Source organism: Hyposmocoma kahamanoa, unplaced genomic scaffold, assembly GCF_003589595.1.
Source record: "Hyposmocoma kahamanoa isolate Upper Pololo Valley unplaced genomic scaffold, ASM358959v1 87, whole genome shotgun sequence".
NCBI classification, from domain to species: Eukaryota; Metazoa; Arthropoda; class Insecta; order Lepidoptera; family Cosmopterigidae; genus Hyposmocoma; species Hyposmocoma kahamanoa.
In genome coordinates this window covers 8116121-8141627 of record NW_020654422.1, presented here as the reverse complement: position 1 = coordinate 8141627, position 25507 = coordinate 8116121, and the positions used below count along the sequence as shown (strand labels likewise).

Genomic DNA, 25507 nt, shown 5'->3' with positions numbered 1-25507 from the left:
GAGAGACTGATTGAAGCTCAAGTTTAGGTACAAGATTTTGTTTTTATACTCGACCCAGTGTTGTCGTATTAAGAGCCAAAATTAGATGGAGCTTGTTATTGTCGGCAGTAAGATTTTCACATTAGCCCAGAAAACCAGTGTGATGTGGGGCGCGAGTCACTCGTTGTACTACATTACCCAACTCTACCGAATCAACCCCCTTTTAAATCCAACCCGATTGACATTTTTACTCATCTGCATTTTTTGCCCATATTCAAGTTCATGTGCCGTGAAATTTATTAAAAGGACAATACCACTAGTAATATTTTATCAATTAACTACGGTTGGTTTCGATTTTGAAATTACGTCGAGCCGTTAGAACAACCGGCGATATATTATTTTAAAACTGTTTTTGTAAATCAAAGTGTCAGTTGGGTATTTAATGGATTTTACGATTTGCTGTGGTTAGGCAGTGTGCCAGCTTCGGAGTCATTGTAAAAGATTATTCGAAGCTCTATACCTCGGCGTTTAATTGCCGGAAGCAAAGAGTTAAGCATAACAAAGACAAAAGGAACAGTCATTATTTGGAGTAAGCAAGGCACATGCTTACGTGAGTCCAAAAGTCAGGTGATTTAGGTGCAAGTCGAAGCGGAACGTAGTGGAAAGGAAATATGGGTTTGTCGCTTGTTTAAAGTTACGATGGAGAGCTGTCCTTTAATCCTTTGTACGGTTGACCGGTCTCTTCTAAATGATAAGGGAATGGATCATTCCTTCCCTCGTATACAGTCCGATTGAATTGCAAAGCAGTGTTACACTGCACATTGAATATTTACACGTCTAATGGACGTAACGTTCATTGATCAACGTATCCCATTGGCATTTAGCCACTGTGAGAAGGAAAACTGGTTACTGATAGTTTTTTCTTTGTAAAGAAATTAGGCCGTTGAAGTTGCTAATAACGATAATCCACCAATGGGTGTTTAGAGTAGCGTGTTATGGAAATCAGGTGCGTTATTGTGGTGCGTGGGATTATAAATAATAGTAATACGCGAGTATAAAAGAGATTACACCATTCGTTTCGAAAATACGTCGCTATAATTATTGATAATGTAGAATTAGATGATTATAGTCAATATTTTCATCAAAAATCGAAAATAGATCTATAAATAACAAGAAATAACATCGATAATTGGCTAAAGCTATTAATGTTTCCGTATAACATAATGAGTTTTCGTTTATGAGGTATCGTTACATCCCACTCTTTTCATTAATTTAGTATTAATTCGTGTAATGGGCAATTTATTAAAAATCGCCAATGTTGTTCTCGCGATATAGAAAAAAATTATCATTATAAACGTCTACATATATACAAAACGTATTTATTAAAAGAGATATCATTAGTGATTGGCTTTTTAGACGTTTATATTCCGTGTCTCATTCTAAGCGACTCATCGAGGATATATTAATGACTACCTATTTGAAAGTAAGTATTTACCATTTCTCTATAATTACAATGTTAAAGATGTCAAGAGAGGCTGGGACCGACGACGACGACTTGAAACGCTATTCGGTTATTATAGCAGTAATTATGAACTACTAAGAGTAAGTAGGCACTTTCATGTAATTTTCTTACTTTGGAAGCCAGTAAATTTACATAAATTTGTGCTCGCCGTGATCTTCATTCGGTTCCGAATCGCCCACGCAGAGTTGTTGAGTCGTATATTACCTAGGCATGTCACAATCAATCTGGAAAGTTACGATTATTTTATAACTCGTGTACTTGTACCAGGATCCGAGTGAGTCGTAATGTTTGATATACACCTCAAGGGCGTTAACCCTTCGAATCAAAACAGATTAATGTGTTTCGAGTGTTCGGTGTGTTATTGGTGTCTCTAATTACGGGTTGAAGTTATGGTAATGTTCGGCAGCCTTCGTAGATACTGCGGGCATCGTGTCACTGATACTTACGACTCTGAATTTAGGGTCTGTAGGGCGAGCCATTCGTTAGTCACGCCCGATGACGTGTACCTTGGACAAGACCAAAACTATTATTAGAAAGATTTCGTTGTGACGTTTTTCGGTAAAATAGGTGCTTGTCTTAAAAGGTTTTACGTTGGAATTTCGTTGAAGTCAGTAATAACATGGTTAATATCTGCTCGCGTAGATAATTTTTAAAATATGTTTAATGGAAGCTAATGGTGTCGTTTTCAAAGCAGTAATTCTTTAGTGTAAGCTATTTATGTGCCCTAAATAAAGCGAAAAAGACATTCCTGTACATATCTTCAGTTAACTGCACATTGCGGCAAAATGTATGAACTTCCGGGCACAAACAAAGGCACTCGACGCGGGCACGCAAAGCATGCAGTACTGAGAAGCCCTAAAGGGTAAAAAGAAAGGTGTTTTATGGTAAAAAGTGAGTAGGGACAGGTCTGTTTGTGTATAGTGCGGGCCAAGTGTTTAGATAAGTGCAGCGGAGAGCACTGTGCATTTGGTATCTCATGAGGGGCTAGAGAAGGCAAATGATGCCACCCTGTGTGGTCCGCTGTTTGACCAGCTCTCACCCAATATGACAACACCGAGCTGAAACTTGTTCTCTGTTCTTCTTAATCCACACCATGCAGTTGTTATTGAGCTACTTGCGTGTAATAGGTACACTCCACGTTACCAAGCACACTCTCATTGCAATTATTAAGTATAAAATGTATTACCCAGTATAGTCTAATAAAATTATGCAAAGTTCGTAAAGCGAAGTACAAACGTATCTCTGTTAGTTGTTAACTTTGCAACTTATATGACGTATGCCGCACTGCATCCCACGAGAATATGCAAACATACAATATGAACTGACGTTTATAATGCACATTATGTCCAGTTTAACATTGAATTTAATAAGTATTGCATTTTCAAACAGCATCAGAAATCAGAATTTATTACACGGCGCTGCCAGCTGCTCATTTAGTAATGTTTCTTTAATTGTTGGGGCGCGGCTGCTTATCCTTCTGAATTATAAAATATTCAAATAAGGAGAGAAATAAATCCACGCGAGGAAACGTCGACATTACATATTGCTGCGGGAATGCCAGCCGCCTATTCATTACAGTTATTTATAGGAGGCAGTGTCAAAGCGAGGTTTGTATTTATTCGGACGGGACGCCAGTTTATTTATTTTTAAAACGAGTTAGGCTAAAATACCCTATTCCGATAAGCGTCCTGCGAGCTGGCAGTAATGCTACTGAAATACTCGAGCTGATGCCACCGATACGGCGCTGTCACTGGGGCGGCGACGATGCGATGTGCTCTGTCTCCGATCCCGACATGACGAAATAATATTTCTTATTATTAGAACTTCATTATTATTCAAGGATACGTTCAATGAACTTTACTATTTTGAGATAATAACTATTCATCTTCGAAGAAAGGAAATAGATTACGTGTCAAGATGTACAATAGGTAATTTACTCGTAGATGAACTGAATGATATACACTTCACGTTCTGGTTATTGCTGGACAACTATAATACTAGAAATAACTTCAGAGGTACATAGGAAAATAATTTTCAACAATGACATCCCGAGACGAAGCCAATCAATACCGGAGTTAGACAATAGATATATCTTATTCAAAACGGAAACTATTAGAACCTGGCCATTGTATTCCTGGTCTCAACTCCTAAGTGTATTATTCAAACGAAAATTGGTTTGTTTACAAACGTTGAGAGACAAGAAAAACATACATTACAGATTATAGAACTTGGATACAGCGTGTCACTTCTCTATATATTTATATTTAAGGTTTGCCTACTACCCTTGACCCAGTTTCAATTATTAATTAATACTGAACCGAAAGCAGCATTTGATAAGATACAGAGTCAAATAAAAGGTAAATCAATGATGTAGGTAAGGTGATCTGATTTTTTGAACACTCTTAAGGATTTTCGTTGAACGACAATCACGCTCAGCTTTTAAATATAAATTACATAAGATTCAGTATACCTACTCTATATTTTTATACCTATTACTAACTCTATATTATATTATGTAATACGTTTTTTTTAATAAAAAAAATCTCGGATGAGATGGATCTCATCTGATGGAAAGTGATGATGACGATGTAGCATGCATATCTAAATAATGCTATTCACTCTCGCCTTGAAAAGGCCCAACTTGCAGCGTTCAGGGAATAAGTCTGCAGACAGGGAATTTTACTTCTTAGCCGTGCTCCATTTAAATGTGGAAGCGAGACGCTTCTTACAACAGCCTACGTCTAGTCCTCCGATGATGGAAACGGGAAGGCGAAATTAAATAATGCAATTTCATCGCACTCTTCGTGATACATCTAAACTATTATCAGATAAACTGCCTCCGTGGCCGAACGGTTACCATACCGGACTGCCACGCAGAGGTCCCCGGGTTTGATTCCCGGGGCGGGAGGAATATTTGTATGGCCTACATTTATTTCTCTCGTGAGTTTGGATGTAATTTGTGGTTGTCTATGTGTGCACCCGCGATACAGGGTTTCTCTAGCGCGGGGCTAAGTTGAGTGTGTGCGTTATTATTTATTGATCCTGTACAATACGGTGTAAATAGCCAGTTGGTATGTCAATGAATTTTTACAAACGTTACAGTAGTTTCATATACGCAATCTCACAAATGCAGGAGAGAGAAAAGTCATAAACATTATTATAAAATATCTAACGCGCTAGGAACATTCGTCGACAGGAGATTATGTGCAATGCGATAACCCGGGACGCACTGGATGTCGATCGGGCATTTGGACTCGCCGTGAAATATTTATGTCCGACTGGGTGACATTGGAATCGTGAACGGGATTATCCTTTGTCCCAAACACAACGTCATACATTGTTGATAAGCTTTGTTGTGACTCGATTGATGGGTACTATAAATAGAAATTAGATATTCAAATTCTGATCCTTGATGTATTTGTACGTATATTAAATACACTGTTACATGATTACGTGAAGTAATTATTTATCCAGTTCAAGTTTTCACAGCAGTTTAAATGTAAATGTTCCTAACGACCCCACAACACGAATCTTGAATAGCTACGTAGCTACGCTACTTTATTTCCAGTGTTTTCTTTTAAAAAAGAAACTTATTTCTCTGGTTCACTGCATTCTGAACCCTGTTATCTATTGTTGTATTTCAAATTAAACTGTATATAACATGAAGTCGCAAAGTAATTGGTTCGATCGATCGGACCAATTATTGATGATTGAAGCACTAAGATTCAGTTTAATGGAATGATTGTGTGGACATTAAATATTACGGGTAAAGTCAGACAATTGAACTTCCTGCAGCGTGTAACTGTTGGTTTAAAGTTGAAACATCAATGATGTTAGAGCCCCTATCTGTATGACCGCACAAGAGGATATAGTGCTAGCTCGATGGGGCGTTTCCTCTAATTACACGACCTATTAATAAAACACGCTTCTAAACTACAATCGATCACTGTACTCCATAATACTCACTTAAGTGCTCCTAAATATATACGACTTATAATTCAAGTACTCATTTAATAGTAGATAGGTACCTACTTATAAATTATGTAAAATCCTTACAGAACATCATACTTCTATTAGATGATGGATGCTAGAGAGTGGAGCTCATTTAAAAACCTATTACGCCATGAAATATGAAGCGAAGCAACAAAAATCGCCGCTCGTGGCGATAAAGTAGCGCATCACAGGGCGGTGGAGAAATGGCGGTGCGCCCCGAGCAATCTCAGTAATAGGAGTGCACTACTGCCAATATCCCAGCGCCAGGAGTGCTCAACTCGTTCTAACTAAATATTGCCGGCTTGTGTCAGCTAAATAAATAAATATGGGTGTGTGTACCGGGCCTGCGCTTGCCAAACAATCCACTACATGTAGCTAAGCTACTTTGCACTAAGGAGTTAACGATCCCACGTGCAATTTGCCTTTGAACGCTCCGATATCGTCTGCCATGTGTGATCTTTCCGTAAATGGGTTCTGTTTAATTGACAGAAACTCACAGTTCGCTGAACTTAGTGAATTATCTTTATCCCGTCGACTGAGATTGGGATATATAAACTAATTAACAGAGTGACATGAACAATTAATTATGGCTATTCAATTTAGTTATAGAGCCGTTGGAGTGGGTTGAATTGGATTTTGTAACAAAGCGAATCCGTGCGGAGGAAATGGTTTGCGACGGGAGCCATCGTCTAAATGCTATTAACTCAGTTGTGCGTTTGTGTTGGACTTTGATGGGTGAGCGGTGTTTGCGCTGTCCGGGCCGTATGGAAATCATTTCTTGCTCGACTGAGCTTCCCGGTTCTGCATATGATCAAATATGTACTGTCAGTTAGGAAGTTCCCTGGAGTGTTCGCAGTGATCGTGTCTTTGCAGACATTGGCAGCATTTGCTCCTGTTTGTGTTTCGGCGCTAATTATCGCTTCTTACAAACAATGATTTACTAAATATGAGAAAGTTACTGAGCACATGAAGTTTATTTTGTGGAATTAATATTTTCTTGGAGAATCAAGAATTGTAGATTGTGTGGAAATAAATATACACGAATGAAAATACGAGTAGTTTCATTTCCAACGAGAATATTCGAATTTCTTATTAATGAAAACGACTCTTTGAGTTGAAATAAGCGAAACAAAATCTACTGCAGATTCAATTAAAAAGCAAAGCATAAACTTCTCTATGCGCATCTACACGAATACCAGTTTGATGTAATGAGTCATGCCGTTTGGAACAGGCTCCAGTCTCTAAGATGGACAAAGGCATCCGATGACATATACTTTTGTATTTTATTATTTTTAATACCGGTACTTCTTATACGTACGCTTAAGCTACTTTTATTGTACACTCTTTAAGAGTACAATAAAGTAAAGTATTTCAATTAAAACTATAACACGATGGACATTTATTGCAATTAATTTAACTGTAATGTAATAGTTTAGTGCGCAGGCGCCGTCGCGTAGAGAAAGTTTGCTTGGGGTTACCTTTATAATGATCGGTTCCTTGTCGATGCGTTCCGCGGCTTTGAAGGGGCACGATGCTATCTGTATTGTCTACCCGCCGTTGTTGCGTGCACTTAACCGTCAAACTGTGGCCTTTACAATAGCGGGAAATAGATAGGCTTCAGTAAGTGTAAACTCTTTATTATCATCGAAATCATTATCTGGTATCTTATCTCTTTTTATTATGCAGTTTACTCATTTTTCTCACACAAGATCATAGCTATTGTGACTAATTATACGTACTGTTCCATCTCAATCGCTTATAGTCATGTAGTCGTGTTATGTTCGACTGTTTTCTACATGTAGTATCTCTGGTTTAATGAGTTTATGCTCACCGCTTGTTCACAGGCCCCGACCTCAAAATTGTACGCATTCGGTCCTTGTTAACACATTGTAAGGAAATTACATTCTTACTCAGCGCTAGCTGCTCGTCAACTAGAGTTTCCGTTATCGATCATCGCTGTTGCATGTCAAATTGATGTCGTTTCATATTTGTGTCAATAGATTGGGTACTTTGTGAGTAAATAGACAAATGTGTATAAATAAATAGAAGAGTGCACACGCTTGATATAAATAAGTCCTTTTTTCATACTGGCACAAGTATTTTCTACTTATACTGCAATATTAATAGTTCAGATTCGCCCTCGAATCTGTCGAAATTAAGCTGAGCACCGATTGGGGTGTCGCAGATGGTTGTAACTGCGCTCGGAATGTGCGCCAAGTATAAAAATGTGATTTATGACCTAGCATATAGGACTACGCATCCGGCCCAACCTGATCTACCGAGTGACGATTATCACACATCTGCATATACCACATACTAGAAGAATCGGTTCCAATAGACAAAATTTTGACATTGTGAGAACCCTTAACGGTAATCTCAAAGGAGATCCCAAATAAGCGCTGCAGAATTAGTTTTGTGTAGTGACGTACCTACTTTAATAATGTTTGGTAGTTTTCGGAGGTTTGCGGAAATGCCTACGGTATGTAGTCGTACTATATATAATGAAATAGATGTTTTCTAGCTCCAGGCTCTTTATTATTACTTTGTAGAGTGGCTGCGTATACAAGGGGTGGGTAAGTTGGGGTCGGGAAGGTAAACAAGTGCGCCGACTGATTCAACTAGTCAATTGAATTGAACATTTTCCTTATTTCTTTCGGATTCTTTTTATTATAGTTCCGGTTGGGTATTGTTTGTCTGCAAATAGTTACTACTTGACATTTGTAATGTGTTTATTTTGTTTCTTATTACAATCTGTTTCTATGACAGATACAAATACTAGAAGAAGTATAAAAGTTGCGCACAAGATAGATCTAAAGTTTATCAAATATTATTATAATCATTAATCGTTTATAGCTTGTGACAGGAACTGCCCTGGCACTGTCATAAAATTTTTAATGTTGTTGCGGTGTTTGGTATGCTTTCTGAATGGTCATTTACGTTTGTTCCACGGCGTGCTTTTCTTGTAGTCGGCTTTATCAAAAGCTTCGTTATTTATGTATGGCGGCTTAGCGATTGTGTGTTTCATCTTACCGCCAGATGAATGTTTTCCTATTGGATGATTTCATATAATATTTATGAAAATGCTGTTATTGGCGCTTCTACATTGTAAATTGTCAAGATGTGATTATGTTTAATGAGGTCTTATAGTCAAATTTTAATAAAAATATTAGAAATAATGTGGCGTAAAGTAGCCAAGACATGTGGCTATGAGTGGATTATATTTTGAGGCTTGTGCTTATTCTAATTTGATCTCCGCCTGGGTTACTCTCTCCAAAATGATAATAAAGTACTCACACGTCCTTCCTTCAAGACGGCAGCCTGAGTCACAAAAATTCGGGTAACACTTGAATGAGCGAGCACCGCACGATGCACAGAGTTTTGTTCAAAAAACTTTATAGCTATACATACAAAAAATAAATAGCAATAGTAAAAAATATATACGAATAACTCAATTATTTTTATTGTCCTTAATGATGGTTCCCTGTTTGCTCGCTTAAACGACACTAGCTGCGAATATCAAACTGGACTACACAATCGGTACATAAGTTAGCCCCTGAACCGTGTAGGATTGGATATCATGCCAAACATTCATCTATTAGTGTTTCGTCATACCCTCTTATTAGGTACGTAAGTGATAATATTAGGAGCTCTGTATTAAACTCTTTGAAGAGATACACACGGTTTGTGGAGAGATGGTTTCTTGTGTTCTTTGATGTCTGTGTAGTGTCTGGAAATTTATAATATCTTAGAAACTTTGACCTATTTCAGCTTCTTTGAAATTTGATTAAAGATACTGTTGCTTATGAGCCATTCCAAGTTCCATATTAATGTGTTTGTTAAATTAATTCGCAATTTTATTAGGGTTAGTAAAAGACTTACCTTTTGACGTTAATTGTAGGTGCTCAAGGACGACGTTACACTTACCTCGGGTCTACGAAAGGCTCCGCGTAGATATTTCTGACGGGCTGTCGACGCGGGAGGGGGGGTGGCACCGGGCTGAAGCCCTCCATCATATCCTCCCGCTCGCTATACTTCAGCGATTTCATCGTCATTTCGACTGGATTTTGGTTCACTTCACTGTAGTTTGCTCGCACCCAACATCTCACAAATAACGTCTACTTTATCACTTACATCGTTAACACTATTTTATTTACGTTCGTCGACATCGTGTTTAATAGAAATTCACTGGTTAAGTTCAAATGTTCTTTTTGTCTATCATTTTGAAACACTTATTTTCTTAATTGAAAATATGAATCTGTAAGGATAATTATTTTTTTTGAATGAGTGTACGTTGGTTGGACTAGAGAAGCGTCGCGTGGTACTCGATCGTGCCACCCGATCCCGTTGCGTGCGCGCACCTAACTAACCGCCGGCGACGAAGCGCTTCGAGACCGACCCTTGCTAGAGCTCACACGAGCTTTTGTCGTTTTTTGCGTCCGCGCCCGAGGTGCTATCGAAAGCTCGCTGAGTTATTGGACGAGCAACAAAAAATGCGGACCATACAACGAGGGACCATAGTGCAATAGACCTGACGTAACCGTACGAAAGCTCTCCCATGTTCAACATGACGTGATGCGGTTAAATTTGCCATTGTATTTTTGAAGAATATTCAGTGTGCAGTGTGAATAACAGCTGTTTTTCTATAGAAGAAGAGGGTCCTTTGTGAGTTGCCGCATTAAATGCTTTTGATATTTTTTTTGCTAATCGGAGATTTGTTAGATTGTAAAGATAGAGTTGATTTTTAGAATGCAAAAAATCGTATTACGAAGAAAAACACGTGTTTAGTAGAATTGATTAGTAGAATTTAGTATAATGATAGTAGAATTGTTGCAAAAGATTTGGTTACTGCAGAAAGGTGAACCCGCGTACGAGTATAACATACCTAACGTTATTTAATTACTAGTTCGCAAAGGACAAGCTACTATGTCTGATGTAATAGTAAGTGTACTTAGTAATCTATTTGATACACGAGTGTGTTTGCTTCCATTTCAGTTCTCAAATAAAGGGAATGCCAATGTAACTCTGCAAACGACTGAAGGTGAGATAAGAAAGGAGAAAATCTATACGATTATTGGAAATGATGAAGGGTTCGGGTCATACCGAAGCAGAGTCTGAATTACGACTGGCGATAACACTTTGTTCACACCATACTTACAAGCAGTATATATTTACCTAGAGTACACAAATAAATAATTTTCTAAGGAGCTCTTACATTCATTACATAGCCGCATACAATAATCTGCGCTTGATTAATAAACTTCAAAGCTCAGGCGTTTACTGGCTTTGTAAAGTAACTCTGGAATAAGATTTTAGAAACAGAACCCAGAATATGTTGCTAACGAGACGCAGAACTTTGCCTTTGATGCAAATAATCTAAACTTGGAGTGTGTGTGTATCTGTTTATAGTTAGTACAGTTGTGTTCGCGTGTGAGTGTGTAAAACTGTGATAGTTCAAACGCTATACCCCTGAGCGGTCGTCAGTCGCGTCAAGAGCGGCGGCTGGCTGATCTCAGTGCTTTGCATGTCAAACAATTACCCTACATCACACGCTAGGTACATTGTTCACGACAAACACGACAGCCGCGCACCCGTTACCCTTTTTTGTTCTCTCAAAAATGTTTGTTTTTAAAACTCGTTACCCTTTGCTCAATTTTATTTACGATTCTCAAAATTGCATTACGTGTCGTGATTTATTTGAACGTTAACTAATTTAGCTTAGCACCATCCTCCCTGCTCGCTTCTATGCGACCGATAAAATTGTCACGAAAAATGTGATTCAGCAAAAGCGTACTTCCAATAGAAAGGGCCGCAGTAAAATTATGTAAAAACCTGTCCTATGGGTCTGAATTATCCCACAAGGATAAGGAATAAGAATATAAAAGAGGCTTAGAGTTTTCCATACGGTTTTTTGAAGAAGCAACGAACGCGAGATTTACATACATACATGTGGGTAAACATGCTCGTTGCCGAAGTGTCTCCGAGTACCTGTATAATAAATTGATTTAAGCGCCTCCTGACAGGTTTAAGTATGTTTTGACAAACATTAGGGAATTTAAAGCCCCAGTGGCAAAACTTTGTTTTGTGTCTCTCGAACGCTGTCTGCCAGCGCGGAGAGGCATAAAGTGAAAGTTTCGTCGCGATCCAACCAAATTCTCTATAAGAACTTTTTTAGGAACAAATTATGCGTATTTCATTTTAATACACAGGCAATTATACTTATTATAATATACCATGACTTTTTATGATATATTGCCTTTTAATTACGATCTTCATGCAAAATTCTACAGTACGATCATAATCCGATAAGGAAGACTCAATGATCTTGAGATAAATTAAACGCTCATAATTTACTTGTAACATTAATGACCAATTGAGGGATCATATACCATTATAACATTGCTAAGTGGGCGATTCTCGTCGCATGCTACGAAAGTCAGCGTGCATTAATCTCTATAAAACTGAATGGAACAGTATGTCTTTCTATTGCACTGATGCAAAATTGTAAAGACCAATTTATAGCAAGGCATTTCAATGGGACATTGCAGAAAGGAACGTGCGCTCTGAATTCAACTTATAGGAAAACAGCCATTTAAATTTTCTGTAATAATGCTATGGATGGTGCTATAACGCCCACTAAACCATATTGTAATTTTATTGACGGACATTCTATTGACGATCAGAGAAAGCAAGAACAATTTATTGTAATAGAGTTATGCGATTGTTGTTTCGATAGTAAATCACGTGGAGATATTGCGCTGTGTAAGGCTCGGCTTTAGTCTGATGGCAGTCTGTGCTTATAAGGCAAGTAGGAAGCAAGCAGCATCGTCGTAGATCGTTTTCTCGTAGTACAGACGCTGACTGATGTATTTCTGGTCGGACTGATATATGGTTAGCTTGTTCTTGCACTTCAACTTGCGACGACAGTGTTCGCTTCTACCGTCGCATGCTGGATTGCGTCGTACATTGCTCTTGACTGTATTGACGCTATACACATAAACCAGATGCATCGTGTAATTTATGATATAAGAACTTGTGCACCGTGTTTCAATGGATTGCTTATTGATTCTATACAATCTAAAGCTAGTAGCTGTACTTGAGAGCGTTGCACAAGAACCCAGTGTCAATTAACAAAGCATTGTTTATAATTCGAGAATTGTATAGAGAACAGTTGTATGGTAATAAACACGTTTTTGGTATGTATATTTACACAAACATTAACAAGACGCCTATTCGTTTGAATCATATTAATCTTCAGTTGTGACCCAAATAGATTTCGGCATCCGTCAGGCGACGTGCCACAAAAAATTACTCAACAATTTTAATTGGCGTAAAGCTTTTGTAACGAAATAGTCAATGAATTCGTTCACACTTGACATCTGCTGAGAACTGTGGCGCTTTCCGTAGTTGTGATTTGAAGGGATGCCAACTGGATTTAATTGTACGTTGTAAGTGCCGTGAGACACATTAGTGGTTTTCATGAATGAAATTAGTAAAGTATCTAATAGTTAAGTAATATTAGTAATAAGACAGGCATGGCGGTATGAAGAATTTCACAAAAAAACAATTGAATATCATGGTCGTAGAACATCGTGATATTCAATAAACTTAAAATTATGAAGTAATGAGTATTAGTAAAAACCACCCGATCTTTATAAAACAAGCTTAAAATATTTAATAAGTAAATAGTCCTGTATTTGCAAAACAAGATACAAAAAAAAACAAAACATTAAGGTATACATGAATAAATAAGCGGAATACTAATATTAGAAAAGTTTAGAGCTTTAATTATATCTTCCCAGTTTTAGAAAATCGTGAGAGAGATAACAAATTAGGTTTAATTATCACTATCTACTTCCAATGTTATCCGTATTCCATTCGAGTGTGAGCCCTAGAATGTATTACGTGTGTGCAGCAAGCGAGGTGGTGTGTGTATGTGGAGCACGTTTCATAAGATAAAAGACGATATTGATTCCGTGACGAGCCGAGAGCGGGCTGTGGGAAACAATTCCTGTCCGTTTGATAGATGCCCCGAGGACACGTATGCACTTCAAAACTCTTCGTCGAATCCTAAAAATTAAATGTGATCTCGGTAAACATTAAAGTCGTTTATCTTACGGCTCTGGATTGAAATTGGAAACAGTCTTTCAAATTGTAACATGTATATTAAGTTTCCAAGTGTAATTAACGAGTTCAGGGTACCGCACCGAGGACTTTATTCCTAGTTTAGCGACGCGGTCGGAGGCTGTCCCGGCCGCAGGACTCGGCCACATTCTCGCCGGGTAATTACGCACGCTCGTCTCGTTCCCAAGCCTCGGCTTTAACATTTTATGCCTCATTTTGTACTGTATGATTTGCTGAACACATTATTTACTGTAATTATCGTGGGAGCAATCAGAGCTCGCGTGCGAATCGAATACCATTCACTCCTTGATGATACCCATTGTTTTATTGTCAATCGACCGTTCTATACCATTGTATTCATATTGTCATGAAATGATTATGGGGTTGATGTAAATATTAAGTCATCGGCACGTAGTCTTATGGTAATTTAAAACCGAAAAATGTGATGAAAGAGTTCGAATTAATGGATATGTAGAAATATGCTTTACATAATTCAAGTAATGAAATGTTTGTAAAATGTATTGAAAGTAAAGAGCATTGTAGCGAGTGTGGGATATTATTTTACTGGAGAGGTTAAAAAGAAGAGATCAAACGGTTTAAGAGTTGGTAAGCGATGATTACATCCGACAGGGCAGACGCGTTGTTTAGAGGGGCCGTGCCGCGAGCGGCGAGTGTGCCGGAGTGGACGCCCATTCAAAACAAACGCTGTCTTCGCGAAACGAGCGCCGAGATAAAAGCGCCGACTCGTAGCTTTTTATTCGGAGGTTTTTTCTGTCGCGTCGCCTTTCCACGAGTTTTTAACGGTTAATTTGTCATTAGTCCTGCATCTGTCAGTGCCGTGTTTTGTCGCTGGAGAGAACTACTCAAAAAGAAGTAGAGCTGATATCTTACTAGGATCTAGCCTTTATATTTTGTGAAAATGAAAGAATATACATATGTATGTCTTCCATCACTATATATCCTATTCGAATCATGTGTCAGGCATAGGTTTGCAGTTACAGGTCACCATTTATGTAATTTCAAAATATAAAAATCTAAGAATTTGAAGTAAGTTTTCTTGATTAGCACACGGGAGTTTTCGTCTCGCGTTTAGAATAATATAACGAGTTTTTAACCATTACCAACCTGATTTCAGTATCACTTACTTATGTGATGAATAATCTCTTGAGAGTCGATATTGCCTCACCTCGAATAAAAATTTTCTCCGTACTGAATCGGTTCAATAGAATATTAATAGGGCAAAGGCGCGGGTCGAGGGGCAGGCACACTGGCTTCATTTCAGAATTTTTACAGACGAAATTAAAGCTAGGTATTTGTAAAATTAATATCATATACCTACGCGTTCTATTTAGATCACTTAATATAAAAATATTGGTATATGTAAAGTACCTATTGAAGACAGCGGTTTTCATCTATAATTTTGAGGTAAGTTAGAGTTTCTTTTCCATCGTAAAAATTTTTAGGAATAGTATTTTCACACCGTATACTATTCAGTGTATATATTCAATTTTACTATTTATTTTTTCCAAAGTGTCCGACCGAACCGAAAGCATTTGAGTTGGAATCAAATTCGTGGAAGAAAAAATTCTTCAAAGACATGACTTCACATGTGAAGTCGATTAGTCTGGTAAAACTAGTGAACAGTGGCCTTAAACCACAATTTTAAAGAGATCCATACGCGGTAGTGAGACTTATAAGGGGTGATAACTATTAATGAATAAAAGGGGCGAAGTATTTGGTATGTTTGATACCAGATTACAAAAAAAAATTAACCGTTGTTTATTGGCTTTGTATTGAATGTTTTAAATACATAGCTGCTTTTGGTATTAATTTTACGAGTTGCCCAATTTTAAGTTTTATAATAAATTGAACAACTTATAACAAGCGAAGCCGCTTTGAGATATTGTCTTGAGACAATAAATAATAGTGACAAGAGAGAATCAATGTTGGCGGGCGGTAATGGCAGCGCGGGATCATTAATGATTATAATGGTTAGGGAATTGTTTCTAGTGCGTAATGGCGGCAAGGTAGGGGGCGGGCCCGGAAATTGTCCTCTTGTCGGCCTACCGCCGCATTAGCCGAGGACATTAGGCCAGTGCCGCGACCCTGTGTGCGTGTATCATTTGTGACACGTGACACACACCGTTCGTTTAGCCTACAAGAAATCCAACGTGAAATGGACAATGAGTCAACGAAAATTACGATAAATTCCACAGGCTTTCTGCGTGTGAACGCGCCCAGGCGTTCGTCACGTGTTATGGAAACTTAGCCGTATCATTAGCGATCAACGACTCTTCCAGCAATTTAGTTTGAGCACATAATTGTAAGTACAAGTCGAAGCTAATTGATGTGCGAGGTCCGAGTTCAAGATGCCGTTAATATATCGCGAAGACAGGTTCTTACATATGGTCCCTCGTCGTTAATAGCAGTCGTGAGACTCTAGAGAATACACGCGCGCCGATTTAATTATATTAGTATGATTTATTTGTTATTTTATGACCAATATAAATTGGTTACACTATTTCCAATAGAGGCTCTTTTAGTTTTGAATGAGACTCTCGAAATTAATACGACGCTTCTCGGTGCTTTATATTGTAGTCCTCGTTTTAATTAAATTAAAATAAGTAAAGTTCGAATATTTACCGGTCCGTAGAGTTTATTAATTGCTTTTACATCTTAAGTCTTGCCTTGAAAATTGTATTTAATAAACACGAATTTACTTCAAACTAGGTACTACTACATAAGCGTTTTGAAGTATCAATGTTTATTATAAGACTTATTTAATTTAGTTTCTTTTTTATAATATCAAGTGGCGGGACGTATAACTTGTGCGCTTGATGGTAAGCTACACGAATGTCCGTAAAAGTTGCAGTGCCACTCAGAGCTTTAAATAGCAAGGATCTGAGGGGTACCACTACTGCGCCTGTCACCCTGAGACAAGTTGACAAGTCCCATGTGTCTGTAATTTTACCAGCACCCACCCTTACCCTTCAACGCAGCAACGCTCACAATATTGCTTGGCAGCAGAAATAGGCAAGGTAGCAGTACTTCCCTGGAAGAACCCTTTCACAAGGAACTCTACTAGTTTAGTTCTTAATAGTCTCCAACAAATTATTAATAATATGAATTATATATAATAAAATTAGATACTGTAGAGCATCTCAAAAATATATGACGTTCGTGTCATACAATATGTGAATTAAAATACTAAAGCAGACCCGCTGACATAGATCTTACAAACACAAGTACACATTCAAATAATGAAAATCAAATACACATAAATAAGAATCGAAATTGAGAAATTATCAGTAAGGACTTTTGCAATGAATGATGGAAGTTCCGAAATGGAATAACGAATAACTCGATATCTAGGCAATAACCAAGCTAATCGTTTTTCAAAAGAGAAGTTTTTTAAATATACATATAGTATCAATAGAATGCAAGACGAATAAATAATAACCCAACTGTGTGTTGTATTTTTTTGTTTATTAGGTCAACGAAACTCAGTCACACTTTAAAGAAGGTATTTCGTAATGCATTCGAGGGAAATAAATAAAAGACAGACATTCATTGTTATTGAATGTTTTTTCTAATATCGGCACGTGGGAGGGACAAATAATCGATCGCGACTAAATATAAATTTTGACATAAACAGAGAAATATCATCATATGTATCTTTATTACTGTAATTAACAGCCGTTTCTAGAACATGTTTGATATGCTAATTAATAAGCATAATTATATACATCTCTAATAGAAATGTACGTGCAGATAAGGGATTCGATTAGATAAACCATTGAGATAACATCACAGTGCGGTAACGGTCTGTCATTTACATATTAAAAGTGGTTTTCTAAAACTCTTACGATTAATTAGAGATACATACATACATGCAACTTATCAATGTCATGTGATTTTCTTCCGTATCCAAAGATAGCTTACTTATTATGGAACAAAAGAACAAAATTGGAGCAGTTCATCACAATCACACGCCGCCATGACGTGATTCTCTCCACCAAGCCCGTAATTCACAGCACACGAGAGCCTGCTATGTGATTTGAGGCATTTTACTACGATTAGAGCACATTTTAGGAAAACAATAAACACTAAAAACAATAAAAACCAAATTTAAGTCGGACACATAAGCGGCGGGTCGGCTATATTGCGTCGCTTTCGGCGATATTACTGAGTATCACGCTACTGAGGGCAGGGCTCGGGGATACCTGCTACTCCAGCCAGAGCAAGAGGCTTCAGGGACATACCGCGGTGTCAGTTGGTGGTGTCGCGGTGGACACGGGCGCTCCGCAAGGGCGGAGGTCACGCGCGACTGAGACCGGTACGGTATCGGTCAGTTGCCGACGAGTAGCATGCGGGCTGCTCGAGCACCAGCGTACCTCTCAGGCCTGAGGTGTTATGTCGAGTGACCGCGCGACTGACAACGACAAGGCGCGCGGACCGTTCGCCCTCCGCAGGCGATTTGAAACCCTCCGCGCGACGCCTCTGCGCGCGCACGCCGTCCCCGAGATAATGCCGCCCTATCCTATGTCGAGCTATCGAGTTATCCTCCGCGGGTGGCTATCATGCTTAACCCTGTCAGTTTCTCCAATAGACACATGAAAGCTCGAGTTCTCTACGTGAGAGATACTCTCTGTGCTTTATTTGCTTTTTTTTTTAAATGAAATTTGAAGCTTTTTCGTGCTATCGTCGGGAGTTACGCTGGTGGTAAACTTTGAACTGCTCAAAATATTTAACACCTTATTAATTTCATTGGATGTAAACCTTTTAGTTTATAAATTTAATCTTAATCGACAATGGACATCCCTAAACAGATTATAATTGGAGCATGCGTGGTGCGAGGGTTGAGGGTAGCAGGCGGACGATAGAGGGTAGGGGGCGTGTCGCGGGACGGCGGCGGCGCGTGTCACCGCGGGCAGCGCGACGCTACGCCCGACGTGATCTTGACACCGCGTATACTCAGCCTGTGATGGTCTACTAACTGTGTAAATACAGTGTTTTAACAGGCGCACAAAACAAACACTTCATCGGTCCATATCCTGATGGACATCTGTTATTAAATTAATGTTTCCATAGTATAAGTTACCGCATTTAACTCTTGAAAATAACAGCGTTCCATCTGTGCGCTAAAGTAGATTTAAAGAATGATTAAAAGCTCCATCTTGGTTTTTTCTCTGGCTGTACTAAACGTATATTAGGTAAGACGCAAAATTTTTCCATTTGTGTATAATGTCTCAATCAATAGATATACCTATTTATTATATTATGTTTCCGTGCATCACGGAGAAAGAAAGCTTGAAAATTTTATATGAATCTAGTATGGACGGGGAACGTGTGGATACAAAATCCTTGGCGCGTGACTTTCGTTCACGCTTCATCGGGTTTTAGGTATGCCGTATCTACCGGACAATTTATGTACGCCGTGAAATCCCATAAACACGGATTCCTGCAGAGCCTAGCTCCACAAACAGAGGTGACATGTCGGCTTTCGACTTATTGATATTTGTGTAACGACTTTAGATCACGATTATATAAGGAAAATACGAGATAACCGAGATATGATGACAAATGTATATAATGTAACATTTTCTATTTTAAATTTTTCTATTTTGTGAACAACGTGACTTTAACGGCTTCGATATGTCATACTATTTATTATAGTGCACCGTTTATCTCCGTGAACATTATAAATACTTTATTTCATACTGTTACTGTTAAAAAGAAGAAACAAAGATCTGCAACAAGCACATAGAAAAATTTGTAAGATTCGCTAGTTCGTTCAGTGGTTTAGTGGGCATAGCGTTTGTCACGGTTTGCTGCAAGACGTTGGTTCGAATCCAGCTGGATCGAAGGATTTCTTTTCTAAGTGTTCGATCTTTGTATCAATAGTTGTACCAAATTAGTGGAGTAATTCCATAAAAATAATTGAATATCATGGTGGTCAAACATCCTGACATTCAATAAAAAACTTAAAAAATACGACAAAATTTACAGCTTCACTTTTCACTTATTTGTATGGAGGTGCTATATTAACGTAATTATGCATTGTACCTACGTCAATCAATATCAAACAATCAAAAAGAGCCGCTGCTTAAACTATTCTCTTGTCTCTATTAAAACTACTAACGTGTAAATCGCAAGTTTAATCGTTCATAGTTCGTTTGTTTACGCACCATTCGTGAAAGTTTATGGCTGAAAATTACATCCGGACATGTTGCTAGTAGCGAAAGGATAAGGGTCCGATAACTGTGCAAACATTGCTATATAACAATAACCGATATTTATTAAACTCGTTATGTTGTTGTTGGCGAAGCCGGTACGGTTTCGCGGCGCGCCCCTCAACTTGCCCGCCTCGGATAAAGGGTTTTGTTTTCTTTATAAACAAGCGCGAAGGTGCTGCTAACGACCCCACGAACAAATACGAAATTCGATCTTCCATTACGCATACAAATAGCTCCCCCGCTACCAACATTGCGCTTCGAACCTTAGCACATTGTTTTCTACAATCTGATCCTCATGCCTCACAATTTTGCTCAACTATTGTTTGCTCTTATTAATCTATTCAAATGATAGCACCTGTTCCTGACGCTCGCTACGTCTGGCTTGAACTGTTGAACAGTGCTCATGTTAACTTTGTTGTTGAACTTGACTGGCAGCGAACAGGATACTACGCACTATGCTGAATGGGATTGTGAATGTTTTCCATCTCAAATGTTTCGTTCAAGGGTGAAAACAAGTAGTCAAAAACATCAACGTAGCCATAGCTACGTTGATATTCTTCATAAAGTTATCCTCTACCTCCCTATCTTTTTTTCGCAAAGCATGGCAATTTTGTAATCAATCCATGTTGTTACAGCCTTTCTTATACAGCCCCAATACTACATTCAGGAATCCAAGTCCAAGTATACTGAATATTACAGGAACACAGTGCTTGATGTGATCAGATGGAATGTTAGTTGCCCTATGAATTTGAATTATAATTATACATATATTGAATCAGTTATTTTATAAATTACAAAAAAGTGTCCGATAAATTATGAAAGTGTCTATGAATGTGTGACTTGAAGCAGAGCAGGGTAGCCATATGAGGATGAGAATTGACGACAAGGAAATAAGGCGAATGTAGAATAAAAACTGATCTTTATTTTGAGTAATTTGAGTAATATAAGGGATATAAATTCTTAATACATTTAACAAAAATTTAAAGGTATACAACATTCATCTTCTCGTTTCATAGAAATGTAATTGGTTCATTTTTCGAACGTCCTTATCGTTTATTTAACTAAATCCGCAAAAGGTAAATAATTATTGGAGTATGAACAGGTACCGATTACTCAAACAGTGAAGTAGGTACCGCTATAGCTTTTATCTTGAAGTATTATACCTTTAATTTCAATTGAAAATATTTGAAATTTGTAAATGTACTGAATGTCGGCAACTTTTCTAAGAAACGTACTTAAGACCTAAAAATTGAATTTCAATGTTATCCTGCAAATGTTGGAAAGCTTTTATATAAAACTTTAATCACTTCTGTCTATTGAGCTAAATGTCGTGTCTTCTCTCAATAGATAGGTAACTGTCAGAATTAAGAACTGGGTGTTTGTCCTCGATGGAATGGCACAAGCCGATCACGATTGAAATAAAAAGACATCAGACAAAAAGTAGAAGAGGAGCGTAAATCGAGGCATTTCTATTGAGAACCATGACATCGCATAAATGTCGACCACGAATGGGCCACGAATGTTGTTTGTCACCGTGCGACGTGCACCTCGCTCTGCGATAATGCCACAAAATGGATGGAACATCTACGCGTAATATTGAATAACGATCGTATTTTACATTTTGTCTCATCCTTTTGATTTTGGAGGCTTTAAAATACCATATCAAATTGAATACAAACAATATCAGTTGGAACATCACAACGATTGCTACATTGTATCATGTTATAATATAAATCAAAGTCAATTCGAAACGCATTGAGTAAACAAATTGAATTCGAAATGAAATTTTTGTTACGCATGCTATAATATTATAAGTGCTACAACAGCTAGCTACTTATATTATGAACAAAATTAAATCTAGTTAAGAGCTTTACAATTTTAACGGAAATTAAAAATGACTTAACACATGAGTATTTAAAATATTTAGTCCATTTACGCCCTAAGAATAGCAGGTCTTATTTGAAGCCGTACTTACTAACATGGTTGTCCAATACGGGATGGGAACGTCGAGTATACACCTAACAAAATCAATAAATTTTATAAGTTTGCATTATCAATTACTACACTAACAATTCCACTCTACAGGATACCTACTCTTACCAACTAACATACTTTAGAATTCTTTAAAATATTAAGTTTCTCTTGATTTTATCCATTAAAAAGCTATAGAAGGTTTTACAAGATTGCTCTATGCTCTATTGTACAAAATGTGAAGGTATTTTCATGATAGAAGCACCCCCATTAAGCGGTTGAGAGGGCTTTATCAAATTACCGTACGTTAATAAAGCATGTAACGTCGGCCTCTGGCCACCTAATGAATTGCGTTAAAAACTTTCTTAAAACATTTTAATTGTTTAGGTACAATCAAATTAGAAACAATATAGTGCATTCGGATGTGGGAACAAATGAAAAACAAAGTAATCTTTGTAATATTGATTGTTATGTGTATTGTGATGTTTTACTACCATGATATTAATTTATTATTGTTAAATTACTCCATTAGTTTGTTATTATTAATACAAAGATCGAAACATAAAGAAAAATTCCTAGGGTCTGAAAAGACTCGAACCGGTGTCTGTTTTGTCTATGTAGAGCAACCGCTGTACCGACAGACATTACGGAATAAACCTTAATCGTAGGTTGATCAATGTGACTTTTTAAATTTTGAATTAAGGAGAGTTTAAGAATAAAGATTCTTGTAATCAAATGTAGTGTAATGCAAATCAGATTTTTTAAAATTTCATTCAACTGGAGAAAAGCAATACCATATCAAAAATACTTATATCAAAAAAGAAAGACAGTAAAAGAGAAAATATTTTCGCAGTTTTTAAAGCTTCTCTGAAGAACATAATAAAAAGCCGATAATCTTTGTTACATTCAGTGGCTATTGAATCTTGGAGTATTAATGCTTTAAAAAGCGAGATATTCACATTTCAATGGTAACAGATACAATACCAATTGTTCGACGTTTCGGTAAGTCGATATTTTCGTTGATCGGTATAGGTAATAAAATTTCATACTTTGGCGTGCCTACGCGGATATTATTGTTACATTTGTTGTTATTCCTTTGGACTTGCGTCTATGGGCTTTAAAAGACGCCTTTAAATATGTTTAACAATAGTATGCTATAAAGGTAAAAAAGAATTCGACAAAATTCAAAATAAAGGTTTTGTGTTTGGAGTTACATAGTGAACTTACTTTTAATTGTAATCTTTAGTCAAGATGTAAAAAAACTTGAAATTTTAAAAGTCCTAAATATATTCTAAGTATGGAAACTAAATTTTGGCATAAAAGTAATTTCTTTTTATTAATAAGTAGTCATAGTTACGACTTTTTTTATAATACTAGGTGATGGGACGAACAAATCGTCAAAAGCGACAAGCCTGCTCGTAACAGTTGCAGTACCACTCAGAGCGTTAAACCATAAAGATCTGAGGGGCACGGCTACTGCGCCCGGCACCCTGAGACATAAGTTGACAAGTCCCATGTGCCTCTAATTTCAGCAGCACCCTTACCCTTCGAAACCGGAACGCAGTAATGCTCACATTACTGTTTAGCGGCAGAAATAGGTAAGGTGGCAGTGCTTCCCTGGACAAACTCTTTCACATGGAGCTCTACTGCTACTAAAACATTACTGCTAATGAAACTCCAACATTTTACTGCTTTGTTTGTTTAGAAAAATAGTAACTCAGACCTTGAAACGAAAGATACACCTCAATAAATTCTCCTTAACATTTTTACAGCTGAACTTAAACAATATTGTTTACTAAGTAGGAAAATAAATAGGAACTAACAAAGCTGTAAAAATACTTTTAATATACCTTAGTCCTTCGAGTAAGTAGTATACTGAAGATTGATGTCGTTGCTCCTTGAGTGACGCACGCAAAACTACGTTTAAGGATCATTTCACTTGGGACACTTGTTCCTGTTTAAAACTTTTAAATGTGCGCTTATTTGTCTAGATGATTAAATTATGATGCGTCGTTAGTGAAAAGTCACTGTGGAGTTAAAAAGGAAAATACTTTCTATGATCGGAATTATTATTTAGAATACCTAGTGTCATTCAATATGTGTCTAACATATGTGTACGTACGCAGTAATTATTTTTTTTATCAAACCTTTCATTGGTTTGAATTGTACATAACTGTTTTTTTAATCATTATTTTTTCTTTACTTGTTTATTACTGAAATTCATCACTTGCCAGATTTTTGTAGTAATTAGTAACCACTAATAACCCGTACATACAACCAAAAAATGGAATTTTTGTGTCACCAACACTATTAACCAAGTGTTGGTGACACAAAAATTCCATTTACTGCATAAAAAATTAGTAAATGACTTTTAATTGTGTCTATTGTTTGGTGTTCACAATAAAAAAAAGAAAAATCATGTTTTACAGCTAAACCAAATATACGCGAAATGTGGACGGTGACGGCAGTAACGATCTAGAGGAAGGTAATAATTTTAGAGCTGTTTAAATGGGTCTCCCTAGGCTCGCGGCACGAATTCGACGTAAGTAGACGGCGACTAAGCAACGAAATGAGGACGTTGGCGTACGATTTATGAGGCAACGGACTATTGTGTCGACACTGATTACTCTTTATGGAGATTTGGCGTCCTAACGCGGAGCACCCTACATGCTCCGTTTACGTACCAACGGGTTGTATGGACGTAAAACTTTTATGCCCCCACCGCGTTTTACAGCGGGCCTTTTATTATTTAGTGAAAGGAGCGACGGTGATGTCATAAATCTCCGCTACTGCGTGAACTTTCGCCTCTTATCTCAGCAAAGAAATTATGGAACTTTCTGGCTTCTTCTAGACAAAGTGTTTGGCTTTTCGGGATCGCGGGTCACTAAAAGCTTTTCACAAATTAATGAGAACTTTTTGGAAACAGAAGTGATTGAAATTAGGAAAGAACAAATGTTTAGCGTGTCCCATTATTCATTTTAAATACAACTAAATCTGCTTTAATTGGAAGCTGGAATTTCAGCGGCAGTATTCTGAACCGTTTCCGGGGCATGTCTGACTATGTAGGTGCTGTTACGTATCGTAACGTGAAACAAAACGCAATCGTGTATTTGTATCGATGTGAATCATTTATCTTGTATTACCTGGACAGTGTGTGGGCCCGCGACAAGCGCTGCATGTAATTAAATTAAGTTCGACGTCGACCGCGGCGGACACACCTCTTTATATCATATCGGCGACGTAATTGAACTCCGCTGGAAGTTTGATATTGCTTGTTCCAACTTCGGTATGATTGCCCGTACTTTAAACGTTATCGATTTATCATTTTCAATATCATGTCGTAAACTTAGATGGAGGAGAGTTAAATTATGTAAATTGTCAGATTAACTCTGGCATAAAATTATGAAATTGGGAATGCTTTTCAAGACAACGAACATTTTTGTGTCCGTTTTAAATAAGATTTTATAGTTATCCTATTACATTGTATATTGAATTACAATTTTAATGGCGGTAATAATAAGAGCGTGCTCGACATTTCTAGCTAGGTTTGTATTATTAAACTGCTGGTAGTCATCGCCCGGGGCTTATACAATTAAATAGATAACATAAAATTAACCGCTCTTACTCGTAATTCCTCTGAATTTATAATCTATAAACGTCAGTAATTAATTAATTGAATAATGAT

At 37.4% G+C, this 25507-nt stretch overlaps 1 protein-coding gene across 4 annotated transcripts in view; it reads right to left on the bottom strand.

The window, feature by feature from the left end:
* LOC113235485 (teneurin-a) overlaps positions 1-18067 on the bottom strand; it is a 70810-nt gene extending 52743 nt beyond the window's left edge. For 2 of the 4 annotated variants that reach the window (XM_026471187.1, XM_026471189.1), the window contains exons 1-3: positions 17839-18067; positions 9419-9749; positions 1948-2007 (exon numbers count right to left, since the gene is read on the bottom strand). In XM_026471187.1, coding sequence (XP_026326972.1) covers positions 1948-2007; positions 9419-9546 — 188 coding nt within the window. In that variant the 5' untranslated portion in view covers positions 9547-9749; positions 17839-18067. The remainder of the gene's footprint in view (positions 1-1947; positions 2008-9418; positions 9750-17838) is intronic. The other 2 variants (XM_026471188.1, XM_026471190.1) reach the window with 2 other exon arrangements.
* Between the last annotated feature and the right edge of the window lie 7440 nt (positions 18068-25507).